At 45.2% G+C, this 25,085-nt stretch overlaps 1 protein-coding gene across 1 annotated transcript; it reads left to right on the top strand.

The window, feature by feature from the left end:
* Positions 1-15,897: 15,897 nt before the first annotated feature.
* Positions 15,898-17,708, top strand: LOC124657771 (indole-3-acetic acid-amido synthetase GH3.8-like). Its single transcript, XM_047196282.1, has 2 exons — positions 15,898-16,283; positions 16,370-17,708. Exons 1-2 carry the CDS (start codon positions 15,898-15,900, stop codon positions 17,706-17,708), a joined length of 1,725 nt encoding a protein of 574 aa, XP_047052238.1.
* Positions 17,709-25,085: the final 7,377 nt, after the last annotated feature.

Raw genomic sequence — 25,085 nt, 5'->3', positions numbered from 1 at the left:
AAAGAAAAGCGCTTATGGGAGACAACCCATGTTTTTACTACAGTACTTTTATTTTATATTTGAGTCTTGGAAGTTGTATACTACTGTAGCAACCTCTCCTTATCTTAGTTTTGTGCATTGTTGTGCCAAGTAAAGTCGTTGATAGTAAGGTTCATACTAGATTTGGATTACTGCGCAGAAGCAGATTTCTTTGCTGTCACGAATTTCGACCTGCCTCTCTGTAGGTAGCTCAGAAAAATATGCCAATTTACGTGCGTGATCCTCAGATATGTACGCAAATTTCATTCAATTTGGGCATTTTCATTTGAGCAAGTCTGGTGACTCGATAAAATCCATCTTTACGGATTGTTCTGTTTTGACAGATTCTGCCTTTTATTTCGCATTGCCTCTTTTGCTATGATGGATGAATTTCTTTGTTCCATTAATGTCCAGTAGCTTTATGAAATTTCCAGAAATGTTAAGAATGATTATTTCACCTCTGAACATGTTAATTTTTATTGTGCACTAACCCTCTAATGAGTTGTTTCGAGTTTGGTGTGGAGGAAGTTTTCAAGGATCAAGAGAGGGAAATGATGCAATATGATCAAGGAGAGTGAAAGCTCTAAGCTTGGGGATGCCACGGTGGTTCACCCCTGCATATTCTAAGAAGACTCAAGCGTCTAAGCTTGGGGATGCCCAAGGCATCCCCTTCTTCATCGACAACATTATCAGGTTCCTCCCCTGAAACTATATTTTTATTCCATCACATCTTATGTACTTTGCTTGGAGCGTCGGTTTGTTTTTGTTTTTGTTTATGTTTGAATAAAATGGATCCTAGCATTCACTGTGTGGGAGAGAGACACGCTCCGCTGTTGCATATGGACAAATATGTCCTTAGGCTTTACTCATAGTATTCATGGCGAAGGTTGAATCTTCTTCGTTAAATTGTTATATGGTTGGAATCGGGAAATGCTACATGTAGTAATTCTAAAATGTCTTGAATAATTTGATACTTGGCAATTCTTGTGCTCATGTTTAAGCTCTTGCATCATATACTTTGCACCTATTAATGAAGAAACACCTAGAGCTTGCTAAATTTGGTTTGCATATTTGGTCTCTCTAAAGTCTAGATAATTTATAGTTTTGAGTTTTGAACAACAAGGAAGACGGTGTAGAGTCCTATAATGTTTACAATATGTCTTTTATGTGAGTTTTGCTGCACCAGTTCATCCTTGTGTTTGTTTCAAATAACCTTGCTAGCCTAAACCTTGTATCGAGAGGGAATACTTCTCATGCATCCAAAATCCTTGAGCCAACCACTATGCCATTTGTGTCCACCATACCTACCTACTACATGGTATTTCTCCGCCATTCCAAAGTAAATTGCTTGAGTGCTACCTTTAAAATTTCCATTCTTTACCTTTGCAATATATAGCTCATGGGACAAATAGCTTAAAAACTATTGTGGTATTGAATATGTACTTATGCGCTTTATCTCCTATTAAGTTGCTTGTTGTGCGATAACCATGTTTTCTGGGGACGCCATCAACTACTCTTTGTTGAATATCATGTGAGTTGCTATGCATGTCCGTCTTGTCTGAAGTAAGGGAGATCTACCACTTTAATGGTTAGAGCATGCATATTGTTAGAGAAGAACATTGGGCCGCTAACTAAAGCCATGAATCATGGTGGAAGTTTCAGTTTTGGACATATATCCTCAATCTCGTATGAGAATACTAATTGTTGCTACATGCTTATGCATTAAAGAGGAGTCCATTATCTGTTGTCTATGTTGTCCCGGTATAGATGTCTAAGTTGAGAATAATCAAAAGCGAGAAATCCAAAATGCGAGCTTTCTCCTTAGACCTTTGTACATGCGGCATAGAGGTACCCCTTTGTGACACTTGGTTAAAACATGTGTATTGCGATGATCCCGGTAGTCCAAGCTAATTAGGACAAGGTGCGGGCACTATTAGTATACTATGCATGAGGCTTGCAACTTGTAAGATATAATTTACATGATACATATGCTTTATTACTACCGTTGACAAAATTGTTTCATGTGTTCAAAATAAAAGCTCTAGCACAAATATAGCAATCAATGCTTCCCTCTGCGAAGGGCCTTTCTTTTACTTTTTTGTTGAGTCAGTTCACCTATCTCTCTCCACCTCAAGAAGCAAACACTTGTGTGAACTGTGCATTGATTCCTACATACTTGCATATTGCACTTGTTATATTACTCTATGTTGACAATATCCATGAGATATACATGTTACAAGTTGAAAGCAACCGCTGAAACTTAATCTCCCTTTGTGTTGCTTCAATACCTTTACTTTGATTTATTGCTTTATGAGTTAACTCTTATGCAAGACTTATTGATGCTTGTCTTGAAGTACTATTCATGAAAAGTCTTTGCTTTATGATTCAGTTGTTTACTCATGTCATTACCATTGTTTTGATCGCTGCATTCATTACATATGCTTACAATAGTATGATCAAGGTTATGATGGCATGTCACTCCAGAAATTATCTTTGTTATCGTTTACCTGCTCGGGACGAGCAGGAACTAAGCTTGGGGATGCTGATACGTGATACATCTCCGACGTATCGATAATTTCTTATGTTCCATGCCACATTATTGATGATATCTACATGTTTTATGCACACTTTATGTCATATTCGTGCATTTTCTGGAACTAACCTATTAACAATATGCCGAAGAGCCAGTTGCTGTTTTCTGCTGTTTTAGTAACGAAATATTCTTGGAATTGGACGAAATCAACGCCCGGGGTCCTATTTTGCCACGAAGCTTCCAGAAGACCGAAGGAGAGTCGAAGTGGGGCCACGAGGTGGCGACACACCAGGGCGGCGCGGCCCAGGCCCTGGCCGCGCCGGCCTGTGGTGTGGGCCCCTCGTGCCGCCTCTTTACCTGCCCTTCCGCCTACAAATAGCCTCCGTCGCGAAACCCCCGATGCGAGAGCCACGATACGGAAAACCTTCCGGAGACGCCGCCGCCACCAATCCCATCTCGGGGGATTCCGGAGATCTCCTCCGGCACCCTGCCGGAGAGGGGATTCATCTCCCGGAGGACTCTTCACCGCCATGGTCGCCTCCGGAGTGATGAGTGAGTAGTTCACCCCTGGACTATGGGTCCATAGCAGTAGCTAGATGGTTGTCTTCTCCTCATGTGCTTCATTGTTGGATCTTGTGAGCTGCCTAACATGATCAAGATCATCTATCTGTAATGTTATATGTTGTGTTTGTCGGGATCCGATGGATAGAGAATACTATGTTATGTTAATTATCAAGTTATTACCTATGTGTTGTTTATGATCTTGCATGCTCTCCGTTATTAGTAGAGGCTCTGGCCAAGTTTTTACTCTTAACTCCAAGAGGGAGTATTTATGCTCGATAGTGGGTTCATGTCTCCGTGAATGCGGGAGTGACGAAACCCCTAAGGTTATGGATGTCTTTGTTGCCACTAGGGATAAAACATTGATGCTATGTCTAAGGATGTAGTTATTGATTACATTACGCACCATACTTAATGCAATTGTCTCGTTGTTTTGCAACTTAATACTGGAAGGGGTTCGGATGATAACCTTGAAGGTGGAATTTTTAGGCATAGATGCATGCTTGGATGGCGGTCTATGTACTTTGTCGTAATGCCCAATTAAATCTCACTATATTTATCATGACATGTATTTGCATTGTTATGCCCTCTCTATTTGTCAATTGCCCGACTGTAATTTGTTCACCCAACATGCTTTTATCTTATGGGAGAGACACCTCTAGTGAGCTGTGGACCCCGGTCCATTCTTTTATACTTGAAATACAAATCTGCTGCAATACTTGTTCTTTACTTGTTTTCTTGCAAACAATCATCTTCCACACAATACGGTTAACCCTTTGTTACAGCAAGCCGGTGAGATTGACAACCTCACTGTTTCGTTGGGGCAAAGTACTTTGGTTGTGTTGTGCGGGTTCCACGTTGGCGCCGGAATCTCCGGTGTTGCGCCGCACTACATCCCGCCGCCATCAACCTTCAACGTGCTTCTTGACTCCTACTGGTTCGATTAAACCTTGGTTTCTTACTGAGGGAAACTTGCTGCTGTGCGCATCACACCTTCCTCTTGGGGTTCCCAACGGACGTGTCAGCTACACGCATCAATACGTCTCCGACGTATCGATAATTTCCTATGTTCCATGCCACATTATTGATGATATCTACATGTTTTATACACATTATATGTCGTATTTATGCATTTTCCGGCACTAACCTATTAACGAGATGCCGAAGAGCCAGTTGCTGTTTTCTGCTGTTTTTGGTTTCAGAAATCCTACAAAGGAAATATTCTCGGAATTGGACGAAATCAACGCCCAGGGTCCTATTTTGCCACGAAGCTTCCAGAAGACCGAAGACGTAACGAAGTGGGGCGACGAGGCGGCGACACGCCAGGGCGGCGCGGCCTGGGCCCTGGCCGCGCGGCCCTGTCGTGTGGGCCCCTCGCGTCGCCCCTTTACCTGCCCTTCCGCCTACAAATAGCCTTCGTCGCGAAACCCCCGATGCGAGAGCCACGATACGGAAAACCTTGCGAGACGCCGCCGCCGCCAATCCCATCTCGGGGGATTCCGGAGATCGCCTCCGGCACCCTGCCGGAGAGGGGAATCATCTCCCGGAGGACTCTTCACCGCCATGGTCGCCTCCGGAGTGATGAGTGAGTAGTTCACCCCTGGACTATGGGTCCATAGCAGTAGCTAGATGGTTGTCTTCTCCTCATGTGCTTCATTGTCGGATCTTGTGAGCTGCCTAACATGATCAAGATCATCTATCTGTAATTCTATATGTTGTGTTTGTCGGGATCCGATGGATAGAGAATACTATGTTATGTTGATTATCAATCTATTATCTATGTGTTGTTTATGATCTTGCATGCTCTCCGTTATTAGTAGAGGCTGCGGCCAAGTTTTTGCTCTTAACTCCAAGAGGGAGTATTTATGCTCGATAGTGGGTTCATGCCTCCATTAAATGCGGGACGAGTGACGAGAAAGTTCTAAGGTTGTGGATGTCTTTGTTGCCACTAGGGATAAAACATTGATGCTATGTCCGAGGATGTAGTTATTGATTACATTACGCACCATACTTAATGCAATTGTCTGTTGTTTTGCAACTTAATACTGGAAGGGGTTCGGATGATAACCTGAAGGTGGACTTTTTAGGCATAGATGCATGCTGGATAGCGGTCTATGTACTTTGTCGTAATGCCCAATTAAATCTCACAATATTCATCATATCATGTATGTGCATTGTTATGCTCTCTTTATTTATCAATTGCCTGATACGTCTCCGACGTATCGATAATTTCTTATGTTCCATGCCAAATTATTGATGATACCTACATGTTTTATGCACACTTTATGTCATATTCGTGCATTTTCTGGAACTAACCTATTAACAAGATGCCGAAGAGCCAGTTCCTGTTTTCTGCTGTTTTTGGTTCCAGAAATCCTAGTAAAGAAATATTCTCGGAATTGGACGAAATCAAGACCCAGGTCCCTATTTTTCCCGGAGCCTTCCGGAACACCCGAGAGCCGCCGGAGGAAGCCCCGGGGCCCCACACCACACCCCGGCGCGGCCGGAAGGGGGCCGCGCCGCCCTATGGTGTGGGCCCCCGAGCCCCCTCCGAGGCTGCCCTTCCGCCTATTTAAAGCCTCCGTCGCGAAAACCCTGATGGGGAGAACCACGATACGGAAAACCTTCCAGAGCCGCCGCCATCGCGAAGCCAAGATCCGGGGACAGGAGTCTCGTTCCGGCACCCTGCCGGAACGGGGAAGTGCCCCGGAAGGCTTCTCCATCGACACCGCTGCCATCTCCACCGCCATCTTCATCACCGCTCGTTGCTCCCATGAGGAGGGAGTAGTTCTCCATCGAGGCTCGGGGCTGTACCGGTAGCTATGTGGTTCATCTCTCTCCTATGTACTTCAATACAATAATCTCATGAGCTGCCTTACATGATTGAGATTCATATGATGATGCTTGTAATCTAGATGTCACTATGCTAGTCAAGTGAGTTTTACTTATGTGATCTCCGGAGACTCCTTGTCCCACGTGTGTAAAGGTGACAGTGTGTGCACCGTGTGGGTCTCTTAGGCTATATTTCATAGAATACTTACTCACTGTTATGAATGACATAGTGAAGTGCTTATTTATATCTCTTTATGATTGCAATGTATTTTGTATCACAACTTATCTATGTGCTACTCTAGCAATGTTATTAAAGTAGTTTTATTCCTCCTGCACGGTGTAATGGTGACAGTGTGTGCATCCGTGTTAGTACTTGGCGTATGCTATGATTATGATCTCTTGTAGATTATGAAGTTAACTATTGCTATGATGGTATTAATGTGATCTATTCCTCCTACATAGTGTGAAGGTGACAGTGTGCATACTATGTTAGTACTTGGTTTAGTCTTATTGATCTTTCATGCACTCTAAGGTTATTTAAATATGAACATTGAATTGTGGAGCTTGTTAACTCCGGCATTGAGGATTCGTGTAATCCTACGCAATGTGTTCATCATCCAACAAGAGTGTAGAGTATGCATTTATCTATTACTGTTATGTGATCAAAGTTGAGAGTGTCCACTAGTGAAAGTCTAATCCCTAGGCCTTGTTCCTAAATATCGCTATCGCTGCTTGTTTACTTGTTTCTTTGCGTTACTACTGCTGCGTTACTACTGCTTGTTTACTGTACTGGGCAAAGCACTTTTCTGGTACCGTTGCCACTGCTCATACTTATTCATACCACCTGTATTTCACTATCTCTTCGCCGAACTAGTACACCTATTAGGTGTGTTGGGGACACAAGAGACTTCTTGCTTTGTGGTTGCAGGGTTGCATGAGAGGGATATCTTTGACCTCTTCCTCCCTGAGTTCGATAAACCTTGGGTGATCCACTTAAGGGAAACTTGCTGCTGTTCTACAAACCTCTGCTCTTGGAGGCCCAACACTGTCTACAAGAATAGAAGCACCCGTAGACATCAATCAACACCGGGAGAGTTTCCCCTATCAAACAATCAAGATCAAACCCAAATTGTTACAGCGGTGGAGACGGCGGTGATGATGATGAAGATGATGATGATGGTGATGGAGATGATGTCCAGCTCGATGACGGTGACGATGGCGTCGATTTCCCCCTCCAGGAGGGAATTTCCCCGGCGGATCTCAGCCTGCCGGAGAGCTCTTTTCTCGCTGGTGTTCTCCGCCCCGCAGAGGCGGCTGTGGCTCTTCGCGATGTACCCCTGGAGCTTAGGTTTTCGGGACGAAGGCGTACGCGAAGAAAAGGAGGCGAGAGGGGGCTGTGGGCCCCCTCCTCACAGGGCGGAGCGGCCAGGCCTTGGGCCGCGCTGGCCTATGAGGTGGGCCCACCTCGGGTCCCCTCGGCTCCCCCTTCTGGCTCCCTTCGTCATCTGGAAAAATAGGTTTTTTCATATAATTTCCGTCAACCGTTGATCTTCCGAAATATTGCATTCGACGGTGCTTTTTCTAGCGGAATCCCGGCTCCGGTGCGCGATCCCCAAATAATCATGAAACATGCAAAATAGATGAAATAACATAAGTATCATCTCCAAATATGAAATATATCAATGAATAACATCAAATTATGATATAAAATAGTGATGCAAAATGGACGTATCAGGGACGAAGTTTTCTTTAAGGGGGAAAGGCTGTAATATCCCAGGTTTAGAGACGATCGAGGGGTAGATTTTAGAAAGGGATGTGCATTGCATCGTAAAATATGGGGAAATTTCGCGCTTTTAAAAGAAAACTACATCGAAGGGGGACAAGTTTCTCTCTCGACACCTTACAGGGTTAGGGTTTCGAGAGTGCGATAGACTTGGACCTAAATGACCTAAACTAGGGTTTTCGAGAAGAGAGGGGAATAGTGCATCTCAAATTTAAGTTGCATGATTGAATTCAACTAAGTATGTTTGAATTCAAAAATTCAAACATCACATGATCATGTCATAATTCAAATTGAGATCACTTATTAAATAAATAGAAATGCAAGTGTATAAATAATACATCAAATATATTTAAAGCTCATTAAGGAAAACTTGAGCTTTATTGATTCACACACAAGATACATTGTCAATTAAAATATCCAGATTGAATTATAAATATTACAACACATTTCTGAAATGAATAGATGAAATAAGAAAAAGGGAAAAATTACAAGGAAATGAAAGATCCTAATCTACACAAACTAATCTTCAAGAACTCCTTATTCAACATGAATTTGAGATGATCTTGATCATTTCTTGATCCCTGCACACACAAATCAAACATGGTGTTATGCCAAGTGGCATTGCCACTTGGCAGGTTAGCAAAAACAATGGAATGGAGGGGATATGATCAAAGATCAGCCGAGCTGATCCATTCCAGAGCCCAAGTACCAAGCACACACACACATGCAGCTCACACTTCATGTGTGCATGCTAAACAGCACACCAGGAGTGCTCCATGCACTCCACACACACACAGCCAAGGGAGAAGCACCAGCACAACATGGTTGTCGACCAGAAAGGCGTGGAGAAGTCCAGTATAAAGACTTTACACCAGCAAACCCTAGTCATTCCATCGACAGGACTCCACAGGGTAAGAACACCAACAACAGATAGAACAACAAGAACAACACACTTTTAGAAAGTATCCAGAAAACAGTTTCCACCAAGAACTGTTGTCTGTTAAACAAGCACAAGGTGAAGTAGATCAAGCACAAGCTAGCCAGGAGGAGCAGGGCAAGCAAACCAACCATCCAGAAGAAATCCTCTACAACAACATATAAATCTAGGAGCTGGAGTGAGGTATACAAAGATCATCCTGAGCAAAAACATGTTTTGCTCATAAATAAGCGTGCTATGCATCACAAGAGCACAGAAGGGTAGAACCTTGTTTGTGTCATCATCTCGTTATCAAACCATTTGGTGCAAGCAAATATGGAAGAAGCCAATAGGTAAATCAACCAAGGGAACATCATTTAATAAAGCAAGGTAATACAGATAAATGAATTACACAAGTAATCAAGGCACCAGCACCTTGCATATGATCCAAGGGATCACTGCAAGCATCAGCAGATGCTTGAGCAAGTACAAACCAACACCAGCACCAGATATGTAGCCACACATACACAGAGATAAGCAACAGTAAGGCACAGACAGCAGGTGAGCAATCCACCAACCAGCTGCTGCTGATCATATGATCATCAGAGCTTGCTAGAGCATGCCAGTGCATGCTAGAGCATCACTGAGCAGCAGAGCATGGACCAGTTAATTAAATAGCCACAGTTAAGCAACAATTGTATCACAGATAATCATACAAACAATTTTATGATTGTATCCAGAAGCACATCATCAAAAAATTGATGCATATAGACAACAATTAAGCTAAGCAGAGCCTACCATGAGCCAGAGCCCAATAAGCATCACACAAACAGCACTGGCTCTTGCTAAAAGCAAGGATTACTCATAGTAATCAAGCCAGGGGCACTAACCATGGCTACACATGGTTATACAGTAACAGCAACAGCAGCTGGAGCAACATGGCAAGCCATGAGCATCACAGCATGCTCATGAGCAAGTATAGAAGCACCACAACAGAAGGAAGTGCATGTACATGAGCATAGGGTGAGCACACGCGCATAAGCTAGGAAGAGAAGAGCATCAGCACAAGCACCGTAGCAGCATAGCACAGGCATGGCCACAGAAACAATGGCCATGGCCAGTAAAGCGCAGCGGCAGCATATAGCAATAGCAGCATGACACAGCATCTCCATGAGGAGAAGCAGCCGTAGCTCAGACAGGAGGAGGAGGTAGAACAGGCAACAGAGAAGAGGGAGGAGCACTTACCGGGGAGGAGATGGTCGACACGGCCATGGCGGCCACGGCGGCGCACACCAGGGCACACGGCGGCATCAGGCCTGGCCAAGCCAAGCCACGGCCGGCGACCATCACAACACCCCAGCGTAGCACCACGCGCCCAAAAGAGCACCAGGAGGGAGATCCACAGCATCTCCATCGCGCGGCGGTGGCGAAAGCCGAAACCCTAGGCGCACAGGACGGTCGGGGGTGTGCAGACGAGGCAGGGAACGTCAGATCGAAGCGGACCACCGTGTCCGCCGTCGAGAGGCGGTTCAGATGCGCCTCATATCATCACCGGCGACGGTCGGAGGCGGCCAGAATTAATCGGCGATGGCGGTGGCGATTTCAGTGTCGCGAGAGCCAGAGAGGAGTTAGGGTTAGGACGAGGAGAGGAAGACGACGCGACTGGGTCGGTTGGACCGAGCCCAAAGGGCTGGTCCAACCTAACCTCTTGGCCACCCTGACAGGTGGGGCCAGGGGCAAAAAGGTCATTTTCCATATTCAAATTAATCAGAAACTTTGAAAAGGTATAGAAAATGATTAAAAGCTCTAAAAAATAAATAAAAATATGAAAACCACTCAGCATAAAATTCTCTATCATAATAAAATATGAAATGGACTTTTTGAGACAATTCTAAATAAGGCATATTTAAATGCAAGGAATTAATCATTAAAAATTAACCCCTGTATTTTGAATGATAAAAATAAGTCCATAAATACTTTTGGACTTTAAAAACACCTTGAAAACATTTCAAGGTAGTATTTTACCCTAAACAGAGTATCCCTAAATCATTCTTAGTAATTACCTCTTACATGAAATAATAAGCATCGGAAAGGGGGGAACAAACCCTAAAAATGGAAAGCATGCATAATTGCTTCTTTAACCATTGCCCTTATCGGACAATGATGCTATTTTTCAGCAACAGAGGACAAGGGTCAGTCCACACCTTCCAACTGCAACACTTTGCAGTCTTCAGGTAAGTTCATCACTTGCTCATGTCATTTGATTATTTTTTACCAAATTACTTGCAAAGTACTATATTTATCACTCGTGCATAAAAGCAAAACCACTTTTCATAACTATGAATATGACTATGTGGTTGGCAATGGAACCATGGATTGTGTTGACATGGTGGAGGTTCCATTGCAATGGGTTTATATCCATCTAGGATTAAACAACAAATGTCGTCCAGTGATTTTTGTGCCGTAATACCCGTGTTAACCATAAGATCTGGAGTGGGACGGAATAGTCAATTGTATTTCCACCTCTTGTACATCAACGGATGCGCTTTACCGTAGACACTTGAATTCCAAGGGGACAAGAGGTAGGCCGGGGAAGCCTTAAGTCCCCACGGCATTGTCCGTAGTACACTTGTAGCCCGAGGAGCAAGTTGTAGGGTGGGGGTCCCAATAAAGTCCCCACGGTATTGCGGTCTATGATGGGTTGCATCTACCGGCGAAGGAGTTTGGTTCGATCCCAGACTGTCGTCGTGGTCGGGGGCCGTCCTTAATTGGTATAAGAGCACCGGCGAGGACCCAGGGTCGGGGTATGCAACAAAGGGTGGGTGTGCGAGGTAGCGGAGGAATATGATTGGCTATGACCTTATACCGGGCATCACACCAAAGGAAGTGTGGACGGGAAAGCTGCCTGGTTGGCACCAAGGTTAAGATCTCTTATGGGTAAAGCAACACACCTCTGCAGAGTGTAATGAATCGTGACCTGTCACTCCCTGTTCCGGGATTTGGAACTGCGAACGCTGCTGGAAAGGAACTCCATGAAGTTCTAGTAAACCGGTGAAGGCTGACGGACATAGTTCTTCTGAATAAAAGCAACCTCTTGAAGAAATGTTTACCAAAAACCTGCATTGGTATTAGACTTTCTGGTCTGATATCGTAGCTAGTGCATTAAACACCTATTTTCTATAATGAACTTGTTGAGTACGCTCGTACTCATACCACTCTTAAATCCCCTGCTTAGATTGTCTGAATCGACTTGAGGAGGACAACGACAACCAAGACGGAGCAGACGACATCTGCTATGAAGAACCAGACCTCTCCGGAGGTATAGAAGGAGTTGATTACCTCATCGTCTACGGAACCGGGGAGGGTTCCGGAGGAGAACAAGCGTAGACCTATCAAATCGTAGTAGTATCTGAGCAGTACAAACACTTAGTGATTTCCTGTTCGATGAGAATAAATGTATAACTTAGTAAGACTTCTATATTGTAAGTTGAGTCGGGTTCACCTCGAACACAGGAGTAGCCCTCTTAGGACCCAAGAGGAACTCCGAGATGACATGTATATATGGCTTGTAATAATAAATGAATGAGTTATGAACCTGCTATGTTCTGTTGTACTACTCTGAGGGATGTAATATTTGCGGATTGGTACTTCGTGAATGTTATATCAACGACTGGTATACTACAACATGCAGTGGTATGCAGGGTCACCACAATTACTTAGTCTAATTATTTGCTACTAATGTTCACCATTACTTAATCTAATTAGAAGTTCATTTCTACGTTATATGTTTGTACGTAACACATAAAATTGTAGTCTATATACTCAATATGTCGCATACAAAAAAATATAAATTCTATACGGCATATTTAATGGGAGTGATGTTTTGGCACATGGGTGCGTATGCTCCCTTTATTTTGAAATACATGTTAGACACATTTTAAAATGTTAATAAAATTGAAACAAAAATTTTGCACGTACATCTTCATGTGCTACGCGCTCACAAAGTCGTTTCATGAAAAATCGACATGTCATGTGGCGTATGTGAAAAAGACAAAATTCGGTGCTGAAACAAAAACTTGTCACAAATAAATTTTCTCTTTTTCGCTTAGACTACAAAAAATATCATTTTTTCGTGAAACTTGACGAATACACATATATTATGGAGATGTACGTGTAAATTTTTTTGTCAAAAATTTTTAACACTTGGGAATATGTTTTTATGGTAGAGGGATCATACGCACCCGGGAGCCGAATTGAGTTTCTGATATTTAATTAGTTATCTACGTCTTAATTACATGTTGCATGTTCTAATATATTTACACAATAATATATTGTACTAATATTTTCATCCTACCTATGCATGCAACTACAGAACATGAACTACTTAAACTAATTACACTTCACAACTAATTAGGTTCTAACTACATAAATAAATACAATATGCTAGCTTCTTGTAATCCTTATCTTGAGCAAAGACGGAACCAACGAGGCTGCACTCAATCAACAGACATCAACTAACCGAGTAAGAGACATCAACGATACAGAGCAAGAGACATCAACTAAGTGAGCAAAGACTAAGTGCGTCAAGAAAAATGAGTGAGAGTGAGAGCGAGTAACGGTGTGTATATAGAATCGACTCAGCTCGATGGAATCAATCCACTGTGTCTATATGTCTCAACTTTATCTACATGCGGATGTTTTTCTAACTAAAATGCATTACATACATCCATATGTAGATAAAAGTAAGACACTTATTTTTAAACAAGGGGGTACCATAGAATCTGCGCCCATATCAGCTCGATTTGCAACAGTTTTGCATCAATCACACCGAAAGTAGCAAAGTTAGCAACAGTTAAAAGCACCCTAATTGGAAATAGTAGCAGCTTCTTTTGCAGCGTGAAAGTGCGTGCATGTCGGCTAGATTCCCGCGCATGCTCCATCGGAAAAGAGAGCCATGTTGCGTCTCGACGAATGCAGGAAGTGGCGGGTCATGCCGCCGGGTAAAGTGGAGGCAGCCTCCACGTTGCCTTGCCGCCAGTCCCTGGGGCGGCATGGCCCACAACTCCGGACGGTGACCCCGGACGGGAAAACGTGCCGCCACCGCCTGGGCTAGCATAGCCCTGCCGCCACGCCCTCCGTCGGCATGTGGCCACGTGTCGCCTAGGGCTCTACCGCCACGGTCGAGGTGGTCTTTTTTGCCAATTGCACTCGCAGGTGGTCCTTTTTGTCAATAAATTGGGCAGGGTGGTCTCTTCTGCCAAAAATTCGATTTTAGGTGGTTTACCAAGTTGCAATGAGGATTGCTTGCCTGCTCTTCCGTTTCGATGATGAGTTTCTTCTTTCCTAGGTCCGTTTTTCAAATTTGTTTACAATATACTCCTACGATTCATTGTGTTGCAAATAAAATATGTCAAAATTGTTATTTCCTGGTTGGCTAGAGTTGCTAGATTACAAATTACAAAACCTGCCACCCTAGAGACATCCCACCGCCATCAGTGGTACCAAGATTTCTCCAATTTTTAGGCGAGATTCCGAAATTGTTGGAGGAGAAAATAAACTTGGGTGTGATGGAGGTGACGGGCTTCTCCACCGTGTCGCGCGCTTGTGTGATGGAACTCCTCTTCTGGTTTTACTTGAGCTAGATGGTGATCATGCCAGTTTCAAGTAAGAACATCTTTGTTAATCGCGTTCGATTGGTGAAGAATCGCTAGTTGCTCCCTTACAATCCACTATGCGAGACATATATTTGTCGGGGGGATGACCCCGAGTTGCCAAAGAACTAGAAACAGCTGGCTCAGTGCCTGCTGGCCTGCGGCGAATCCGACTGAGGAGCAGCCGGCTTGGGCCGTGGCCGTCTGCCTTGGGGCCGGCTGGAACCACGTCTTGGCCGGCTTAGCCATGGTCGGCTGCGCCATGGTATGGGCTGGCTTAGGCTTCGACGATTCATCTTGAGATAGGGTCGGCCGGCTTCTACATCGATAGGCCGGCTGGCCCATCCTTGGCCGGGTTTGTCATTCCCCTGGCCGGCTCCAGAAGTTGGCGATCCTTGTAGGAAAAGGTTCCCGGACGCCCGTCCGGGTGCAAAAGTCCACGAGGACATCTTGTCCCGCTGATCTGCATTATGGTTAAAGAAATTTATACCCGACTTGAAAGTGGTAGATTGTATTGACAAACCACTAAAGATGTACTGCGACAATCAGCTCGCAGTATTTTATGCTCACAAAAACAAGTCGAGTAATGCTACGAAACCAATTGAGGTTAAGTATTATGTTATGAAACACAAGGTATAAGATCAAACTATAAGTCTCGAGCATATAAGGACAAAAGATATGCTTGCGGATCCGCTCCTAGTTGGCATGGGTTTAAGGGAAAGTCTTACCTATCATGGATCATAAGAGGCCCAAAAGAAAAGAATTCGTTTCAATACAGAGAAGTGTATTGTGGCTGTCTGATTCTATCGGCAATAGAGCTGTGACGATGAAACATACCCTATGTACAGATCCAAAATGAAACAAATAAAGTGAAAGTATAAAGTTAAAAGTAAAGTTAAGATCAAGGGGGAGAATGTTAGATTGGTCTCCTTCCCGCGTGGGCCCAGCGGCCCACCAGGCCCCTTTGACCTGTGTGGCCTGATCGGGGGTACCCAACCCATTATGGTTGGCGTGCCTCTGTCGCCAGCGCTATAAAGAGAGGTGCAGGCTAGAAGCACGCAGTACGAGATTCACTGCATTGTCGTACGCCCCACCAACATACCAATCCGATCTAGATTTAGCTGCTCCGACGGGAAGCTTCGTCGTCGCCACTGCCTTGACCTCACACCGTCTCTCTCGCCACCATGTCGACGTCCTCCGGTATCTTCTCAAAGGTTGAAGGTAACCCTCGATCTCTCTCCCTCTCACAGTACATGAACATATTCTTTACATACATGGAATTACCGACATTGATCTACTCCTAGTTTCATCCACATCAAATCAAACTAATATTATTTGATGCTGCATCCTCATCAACAGCTGGTTGCCCGGTACTACACCGTATACAAAACGCGCGTCAACTCTCAGCGTGTCTGCAACTCGATCTGCATGTTGCAATTAACAAACAGCATAGGGCGGCGGGCCGACGGCCACTTGAACTTGATGATCCGCGAGCTCGCTCGGCTCGATCCCCGACTGAAGTATACTCCGCGAGCTCGCTTGGAGTACTAAGTAATTTGCTAGGTACAGCTTTGGTTCGTTGCTAGCTTTTCAGATGGAGCAAATGGCGTCGCCGGCGCAAGCAAAGGACGCCGAGGTGCTCCGGTTCATCGAAGAGATGACGAGCAATGTGGACTCCATGCAGGAGCGCGTGTTGGCCGAGATCCTCGCCCAGAACGCCGGCACGGAGTACCTGAGCAAGTGCGGCCGCCCCACGGACCGCGCCACGTTTCGGGCCAAGGTGCCGGTGGTGTCGTACGAAGCTCTGAAGCCGTACATCCAGCGCATCGCCGACGGAGACCGGTCGCCGATGCTGTCGACGCGCCCCGTCACCGACTTGGTCGCCAGCTCCGGCACGTCGGGCGGCGAGTGCAGGATGTTTCCCAACATTCAGGACGTGGGCGGCCGGTTCCAGCATCTCTACAGCCTCCTGATGCCAATGATGAACTTGTAAGTCCTCCATTTCCATTCCGAGCGCGCGAGACACACTACACGTTCTTGCAGGCTCACCTCAGTATTTGGTATACCATCCATAGGCACCTCCCTGGTCTGGACAAGGGGAAGGCACTCCACTTCCTCTTCGTGAGGCCGGAGACCAAGACGCCCGGTGGCCTCACGGTGTGGCCATTGCTGACGAGCATGTACAAGAGCGATGGCTTCATGAACCGGCCGCACGACCCCTTCCGTGACTACACGAGCCCCATGGCGGCCATAGTCTGCCCGGACACGTTCCAGAGCATGTACGCGCAGATGTTGTGCGGCCTGTGCCAACGCCACCAGGTGCTGCGCATCGGCGCAGTGTTCGCCACGGGCCTCCTGCGCGCCGTCCGCTTCCTCCAGCTCAACTGGGAACAGCTCGCTGCCGACATCGAGGCCGGCGTGCTCACCTCACGTGTCGCGGACGAGTCGGTGCGCGATGCGGTGGCCGGCATCCTCCGGCCGGATCCTGAGCTCGCCCGGTTTGTCCGGGACGAGTGTGGCAAGGCTGAGTGGGCCGGCATCCTCGTCCGCGTCTGGCCCAACACCAAGTTCCTCGACGTCATCGTCACCGGTACCATGGCGCAGTATGTCTCCACCCTGAGACACTACAGCGGCGGCCTGCCCATGGTGTCCATCTCCTACGCCTCCTCCGAGTGCTTCTTCGGCGTCAACCTCCGCCCGTTGTGCGACCCGACGGAGGTGTCCTACACCATCATGCCCAACATGGCCTACTTCGAGTTCCTCCCGGTAGACGACGACGACCCGGTGCTGGTGGACCTTGCCAGGGTGGAGGCCGGGCGCGAATACGAGATCGTGATCACCACCTTCGCGGGGCTGAACCGGTACCGCGTCGGCGACCTGCTCCGCGTGTCAGGGTTCCACAACACTGCGCCGCAGTTCCAGTTCGTGCGCCGCGCCAACGCGCTCCTGTCCGTGGACGCTGACAAGACGGACGAGCCGGAGCTGCTGCGCGCCGTGGAGCGGGCCTCGGCGCTGCTGCGCCCGCACGGCGCGTCCGTCGCGGAGTACACAAGCCGCACCTGCACCGATCGCATCCCGGGCCACTACGTTGTCTACTGGGAGCTGCTGCTGCTGACTGCCGGTGTGACGGTGGACAAGGAGATCATGGACGGCTGCTGCCTGGAGATGGAGGAGGCCCTGAACACGGTGTACAGGCAGAGCCGGGTGGTGGTCGGCTCCGTCGGGCCGCTCGAGATCCGGGTCGTCCGGCCAGGCACCTTCGAAGGTCTCATGGAGTACACCATCTCCCGCGGCGCCTCCATCAACCAGTACAAGACGCCCCGCTGTGTCACCTTCCCGCCCGCGATCAAGCTGCTCGACTCATGTGTCGTGTCCAACCACTTCAGCGCTGCCCTGCCCCGTTGGACCTCCTAAGACTAAACGGAGGCAGCTCCACGGGTCATCCTCCCCGATTACGTGGTGTTGCCAAGTTGCAATCAGGATTTTTTTTTAATAAAAAAGTTGCAATGAGGATTGCTTGCCTACTCTTTCGTTTCGATGCTGAATTTCTTCTTTCCCGGGTCTGTTTTTCAAATTTGTTTACAATATACTCGTACGATTCATTGTGTTGCAAATAAAAGATGTTAAATTGTTATTTCCCGGTTTGCTAGAGTTCCCAGATTACAAATTACAGGCCCTGCCACCCTAGAGACAACCCACCACCATCAGCGCTTCCATAAGAGGGGGGGAGGGGGGGGGGCAGAACATGGAGGTGACGGCATCTTCACCGTGCCACGCGCTTGTGCGATGGATCTCCTCCTCTGGATTTACATTTGCTACATGATGATCATGCCCATTTCAAGTTAGAACATCTTTTTTAATCGCGTTCGGCTGGTGAAGAATCACTAGTTGCTCCCTTACAATCCACTATGGGAGACATATATTAGACACATCTTCAGATAAAAGTCAATTATCACCAAACGGAAGGTAAGCCTCAAGCAAATGATTTCGTCGAAATGCTCATATTAAACGGTTAAGTTCTCAACCTTGATGACGATAACCACGTGATGGCATCCCCCTTCAGCTATATAAAAAAGAGATTATAGCAACACATGAACTTCCAGCTAGTGTGTATGAAAAAGAGGTTGTGCATCTGTAACATTCCAGGTTTTAGAACAAGCGCGGGGTAGATTTAGAAAATGAATGTGCATTTCATCGCAAACACATGGTTTAGTCGTGGCGAGAGTGCGATAGATTTCGACATGACCTCCATGCTATTAGGGTTTTGAGAAAGAAATTGAAATTTGAAATTAAATTGAAATTTAAGTTTGAATTCTTTACTCAGCAATAATACTTTGATAATTATACAAATAGGAATTAAAAACAATATAATTCGAATAGCAAATAATATAATAAAAGCCTCTATTTGAATTCAAACAAATATAGAAGTAATTGAAATTTCCAATTTATAACATTTTATACACCTTAAAGCTCAATAAGGAAAAGAGTGAGCTTTATTGATAATCACACACATGTTAAATTGACTTTACATTATTTCTTGTACAAAAATGAACAAATCAATAGAAAGGAAATTACAAGTTTGAAACATAAATGAAAAACCTAAACTAAACCTAGCTATTACTAGTATCCTATTTCTTCATTCTGAACTTCTGCTCTTGAATCCCTGCAAACACTCAAATAGAAAACAAGTGATAAAACAAGTGGTATTGCCACTTGTCATTTAAAAATAATTCACCACAGCGGATTGACTCGGCCCCTCACTCATAAGCAGCACATTCACAAAGTGACACACAAGCATGCACCACAGTCACCAGGCCTTGTTGTCGACCAGGCAAGGCCCTAGCCTTGCAATATAAGCAAACTGCTCCCAATAACTTCCCATGGACACACACAACCAAGGGTCAATCAGAACTAGCAGAAGCTCACCCAAAAACCCTAGTTCATCCCCAATAACCACCATAGATCCAAATCATGGTGACATAGAAGCAGATCAAGCAGGGGCTAGGAGGATCATGACAAGCCAAGCCAGAAATCAACAATCATAAACCACTTTGTCTAGGAGTTGTAGCAAGGTATAATCATACCCTGGATAGATCCAAGGATCTATTCTATACTCGGCTTAGCTAGCATGAGCACACATCAATAATAAAGTGATAATCAACATCTAGACCAACAAAATGAAACTGGTACTCAATATAGCTATCAAAAAGATGATACCTAGCCAAGCAAATCTGTTATGCCTTTAACAATAAAAGCATAGCACGAAATCACTGAAAGCTAGCACCAGATCTTCCCAAAAACTAATAAAACACCTAGTTTAATTCCAATGGAATCCATCAGAATAGGATGACAGAATCGTAGCATGTCTATCTTTTGCTTTCAACATCAGATGCATAGTGGCAATCATGGAAAATGATCATCTACTATGAAATTTATCCATTCACACCAAGCCACATCTCTATTGCAGTGACAATTGAGGCCACTTCATTCACAACAAAGCCAACACGAAAAGAAACAAATCATCATCAGCCCTTAGGGTTTAGACTCTAATGGTTAGTCTCCAAATAGGGGTTGGTACACATACAGTTTAGTAGAACCAAATAGAATCATTGCTAGTAAATAGTTCATCAACATTGGGTTACAACAACCACCAGTAGGCAGAGCATGACAAGCATACATGAACCCCATCCACTCTGGAGGCAATACTAGCACAATAGGGCAACCAATGAACATAGCAGAGAGCACAAACAACTTCTAGCCATGGACTATATTTTTTAAAAGGCAGTAGTAGCACCATAATTATATAGTCTAGAACTGGACACAATAGAGTATAACAGGGCATACAACCAAATGTATCGAGGAGCTTGATACTAGCAAAGCACCACCAATGATTGTATAAACAGAATAATTGAGCAAAGGTTCATAGCAGCCACAAGCAAGAGCATGAGCCTCTAGTACTAGGAGTCTATTGAGGATCAATAGGAATCATAGTGCCCAATTCGAGCCATAAGCAACATGTATAGCACGTAGGGATAACAAGCATATGATCGAGCTACCAGCAACCAATAACATCTCCAGCTAAGCATATAAAGGACTAGACAGGGCACCAGAGTCCACTAGAGGAAGAAGGATAAGAGGAGGGTGAAATTAACTTGGAGCAACCGTAGCCGTGGGCGGCGATCATGGCGTCACGGTGGTTGATGCGTCCAATTTGCATCACTATTTTATATCATAATTTGCTGTTATTCATTGATATATTTCATATTTGGAGATAATACTTATGTTATTTCATCTATTTTGCATGTTTCATGATTATTGGAGGATCGCGCACCGGAGTCAGGATTCTGCTGGAAAAAGCACCGTCAGAATGCAATATTTCGGAAGATCAACAGTTGACGGAAATTATATGAAAAATCCTATTTTTCCAGAAGACGAAGGGAGCCAGAAGGGGGAGCCGAGGGGACCCGAGGTGGGCCCACCCCATAGGCCGGCGCGGCCCAAGGCCTGGCCGCGCCGCCTTGTGAGGAGGGGGCCCACAGCCCCCTCTCGCCTCCTTTTCTTCGCGTACGCCTTCGTCCCGAAAACCTAAGCTCCAGGGGTACATCGCGAAGAGCCACAGCCGCCTCTGCGGGGCGGAGAACACCAGAGAGAAAAGAGCTCTCCGGCAGGCTGAGATCCGCCGGGGAAATTCCCTCCCGGAGGGGGAAATCGACGCCATCGTCACCGTCATCGAGCTGGACATCATCTCCATCACCATAATCATCATCTTCATCATCATCACCGCCGTCTCCACCGCTGCACGCCGTCACCGCTGTAACAATTTGGGTTTGATCTTGATTGTTTGATAGGGAAAACTCTCCCGGTGTTGATTTCTACTTGTTATTGATGCTATTGAGTGAAACCGTTGAACCAAGGTTTATGTTCAGATTGTTATTCATCATCATATCACCTCTGATCATGTTCCATATGATGTCTCGTGAGTAGTTCGTTTAGTTCTTGAGGACATGGGTGAAGTCTAAATGTTAGTAGTGAAGTATGGTTGAGTAATATTCAATGTTATGATATTTAAGTTGTGGTGTTATTCTTCTAGTGGTGTCGTGTGAACGTCGACTACACGACACTTCACCTTTATGGGCCTAGGGGAATGCATCTTGTACTCGTTTGCCAATTGCGGGGTTGCCGGAGTGACGAAACCTGAGCCCCCGTTGGTATATCGATGCAGGAGGGATAGCAGGATCTCAGAGTTTAAGGCTGTGGTTAGATTTATCTTAATTACTTTCTTGTAGTTGCGGATGCTTGCAAGGGGTATAATCACAAGTTTGTATTAGTCCTAGGAAGGGCGGTATATTAGCATAGGTTCACCCACACAACACTTATCAAAACAATGAAGATTAATTAGCCGTATGTAGCGAAAGCACTAGACTAAAATCCCGTGTGTCCTCGAGAACGTTTGGTTATTATAAGTAAACAAACCGGCTTGTCCTTTGTGCTAAAAAGGATTGGGCCACTCGCTGCAATTATTACTCTCGCACTTTACTTACTCGTACTTTATTCATATGTTACATCAAAACCCCCTGAATACTTTTCTGTGAGCATTTACAGTGAATCCTTCATCGAAACTGCTTGTCAACACCTTCTTCTCCTCGTTGGGATCGACATTCTTACTTATCAAAGATACTACGATACACCCCCTATACTTGTGGGTCATCAGTGGTACAGACAGTTCATGGTGGCGCCACCTACACCGAGCCGCAACCTCGCTAGAGGCCATGCCGAGCACCACCACCACCAGGAGGTCTTAGAACACCATCTCGTTGGAGAAGAGCCCGAGCACAAACCCTAGTTGTAGTAAGGGTCAAGCATGAACAGATCCAGTTGCGCTCGTCAAATCGAGACGAATAGGAGTGGGCGGCATCGTGGGGTGTGTCGAACGTGACCCATGGCGACTGATGCGTGTAGTAGACACGTCCGTTGGGAACCCCAAGAGGAAGGTGTGATGCGCACAGCGGCAAGTTTCCCTCAGTAAGAAACCAAGGTTTAATCGAACCAGTAGGAGTCAAGAAGCACGTTGAAGGTTGATGGCGGCGGGATGTAGTGCGGCGCAACACCGAGATTCCGGCGCCAACGTGGAACCTGCACAACACAACCAAAGTACTTTGCCCCAACGAAACAGTGAGGTTGTCAATCTCACCGGCTTGCTGTAACAAAGGATTAACTGTATTGTGTGGAAGATGATTGTTTGCAAGAACAGTAAAGAACAATAGCAGCAGATTTGTATTTCAGATGTAAAGAATAGGACCGGGGTCCACAGTTCACTAGAGGTGTCTCTCCCATAAGATAAAAGCATGTTGGGTGAACAAATTACAGTCGGGCAATTGACAAATAGAGAGGGCATAACAATGCACATACATGACATGATAAATATAGTGAGATTTAATTGGGCATTACGACAAAGTACATAGACCGCTATCCAAGCATGCATCTATGCCCGAAAAGTCCACCTTCAAGGTTATCATCCGAACCCCCTCCAGTATTAAGTTGCAAAACAACAGACAATTGCATTAAGTATGGTGCGTAATGTAATCAATAACTACATCCTTAGACATAGCATCAATGTTTTATCCCTAGTGGCAACGGCACATCCATAACCTTAGGGGTTTCTGTCACTCCCCCAGATTCACGGAGACATGAACCCACTATCGAGCATAAATACTCCCTCTTGGAGTTAAGAGCGAAAACTTGGCCAGTGCCTCTACTAATAACGGAGAGCATGCAAGAGCATAAACAACACATATGTAATAACTTGATAATTAACATGACATAGTATTCTCTATCCATCGGATCCCGACAAACACAACATATAGCATTACAGATAGATGATCTTGATCATGTTAGGCAGCTCACAAGATCCAACAATGAAGCACAATGAGGAGAAGACAACCATCTAGCTACTGCTATGGACCCATAGTCCAGGGGTGAACTACTCACTCATCACTCCGGAGGCGACCATGGCGGTGAAGAGTCCTCCGGGAGATGAATCCCCTCTCCGGCAGGGTGCCGAAGGAGATCTCCAGAATCCCGAGATGGGATTGGCGGCGGCGGCGTCTCAGTAAGGTTTTCCGTATCGTGGCTCTCGGTACTGGGGGTTTCGCGACGGAGGCTATTTGTAGGCGGAAGGGCAGGTAAAGAGGCGGCACGAGGGGCCCACACCATAGGTCGGCGCGGCCAGGGCCTCGGGCCGCGCCGCCCTGGTGTGTCGCCACCTCGTGGCCCCACTTCGACTCTCCTTCGGTCTTCCGGAAGCTTCGTGGCAAAATAGGACCCCGGGCGTTGATTTCGTTCAATTCCGAGAATATTTCGTTACTAGGATTTCGAAACCAAAAACAGCAGAAAACAAAGAATCGACTCTTCGGCATCTTGTTAATAGGTTAGTTCCGAAAAATGCACGAATATGACATAAAGTGTGCATAAAACATGTAGATATCATCAATAATGTGGCATGGAACATAAGAAATTATCGATACGTCGGAGACGTATCAGCATCCCCAAGCTTAGTTCTCGCTCGTCCCGAGCAGGTAAAACGATAACAAAGATAATTTCTGAAGTGACATGCCATCATAACCTTGATCATACTATTTGTAAACATATGTAATGAATGCAGCGATCAAAACAATGGTAATGACATGAGTAAACAAGTGAATCATAAAGCAAAGACTTTTCATGAATAGTACTTTAAGACAAGCATCAATAAGTCTTGCATAAGAGTTAACTCATAAAGCAATAAATCAAAGTAAAGGTATTGAAGCAACACAAAGGAAGATTAAGTTTCAGCGGTTGCTTTCAACTTGTAACATGTATATCTCATGGATAATTGTCAACATAGAGTAATATAATAAGTGCAATATGCAAGTATGTAGGAATCAATGCACAGTTCACACAAGTGTTTGCTTCTTGAGGTGGAGAGAAATAGGTGAACTGACTCAACATAAAAGTAAAAGAAAGGTCCTTCAACGAGGAAAGCATCGATTGCTATATTTGTGCTAGAGCTTTTATTTTGAAAACATGAAACAATTTTGTCAACGGTAGTAATAAAGCATATGAGTTATGTAAATTATATCTTACAAGTTGCAAGCCTCATGCATAGTATACTAATAGTGCCCGCACCTTGTCCTAATTAGCTTGGACTACCGGATCATCGCAATACACATGTTTTAACCAAGTGTCACAATGGGGTACCTCCATGCCGCTCGTACAAAGGTCTAAGGAGAAAGCTCGCATTTTGGATTTCTCGCTTTTGATTATTCTCAACTTAGACATCCATACCGGGACAACATGGACAACAGATAATGGACTCCTCTTTAATGCATAAGCATGTGGCAACAATTATTATTCTCATATGAGATTGAGGAGATATGTCCAAAACTGAAACTTCCACCATGAATCATGGCTTTAGTTAGCGGCCCAATGTTCTTCTCTAACAATATGCATGCTCCAACCATTAAGGTGGTAGATCTCTCTTACTTCGTACAAGACGGACATGCATAGCAACTCACATGATATTCAACAAAGAATAGTTGATGGCGTCCCCGTAAACATGGTTATCGCACAACAAGCAACTTAATAAGAGATAAAGTGCATAAGTACATATTCAATACCACAATAGTTTTTAAGCTATTTGTCCCATGAGCTATATATTGCAAAGGCGAATGATGGAAATTTTAAAGGTAGCACTCAAGCAATTTACTTTGGAATGGCGGAGAAATACCATGTAGTAGGAAAGTATGGTGGACA

The sequence above is a fragment of the Lolium rigidum genome, chromosome 5 (assembly GCF_022539505.1).
Source record: "Lolium rigidum isolate FL_2022 chromosome 5, APGP_CSIRO_Lrig_0.1, whole genome shotgun sequence".
Classification (NCBI taxonomy): Eukaryota; Viridiplantae; Streptophyta; class Magnoliopsida; order Poales; family Poaceae; genus Lolium; species Lolium rigidum.
The sequence above is the reverse complement of the archived record's forward strand: the minus strand, read 5'-3'. Positions and strand labels throughout refer to the sequence as shown.

Bases quoted from the DNA above. Each gene is read 5' to 3' on its own strand.
- LOC124657771 (XM_047196282.1), top strand. From the start codon at position 15,898: ATGGCGTCGCCGGCGCAAGCAAAGGACGCCGAGGTGCTCCGGTTCATC. The intron at 16,284-16,369 runs GTAAGTCCTCCA...TACCATCCATAG, and splicing joins CTGATGCCAATGATGAACTT to GCACCTCCCTGGTCTGGACA.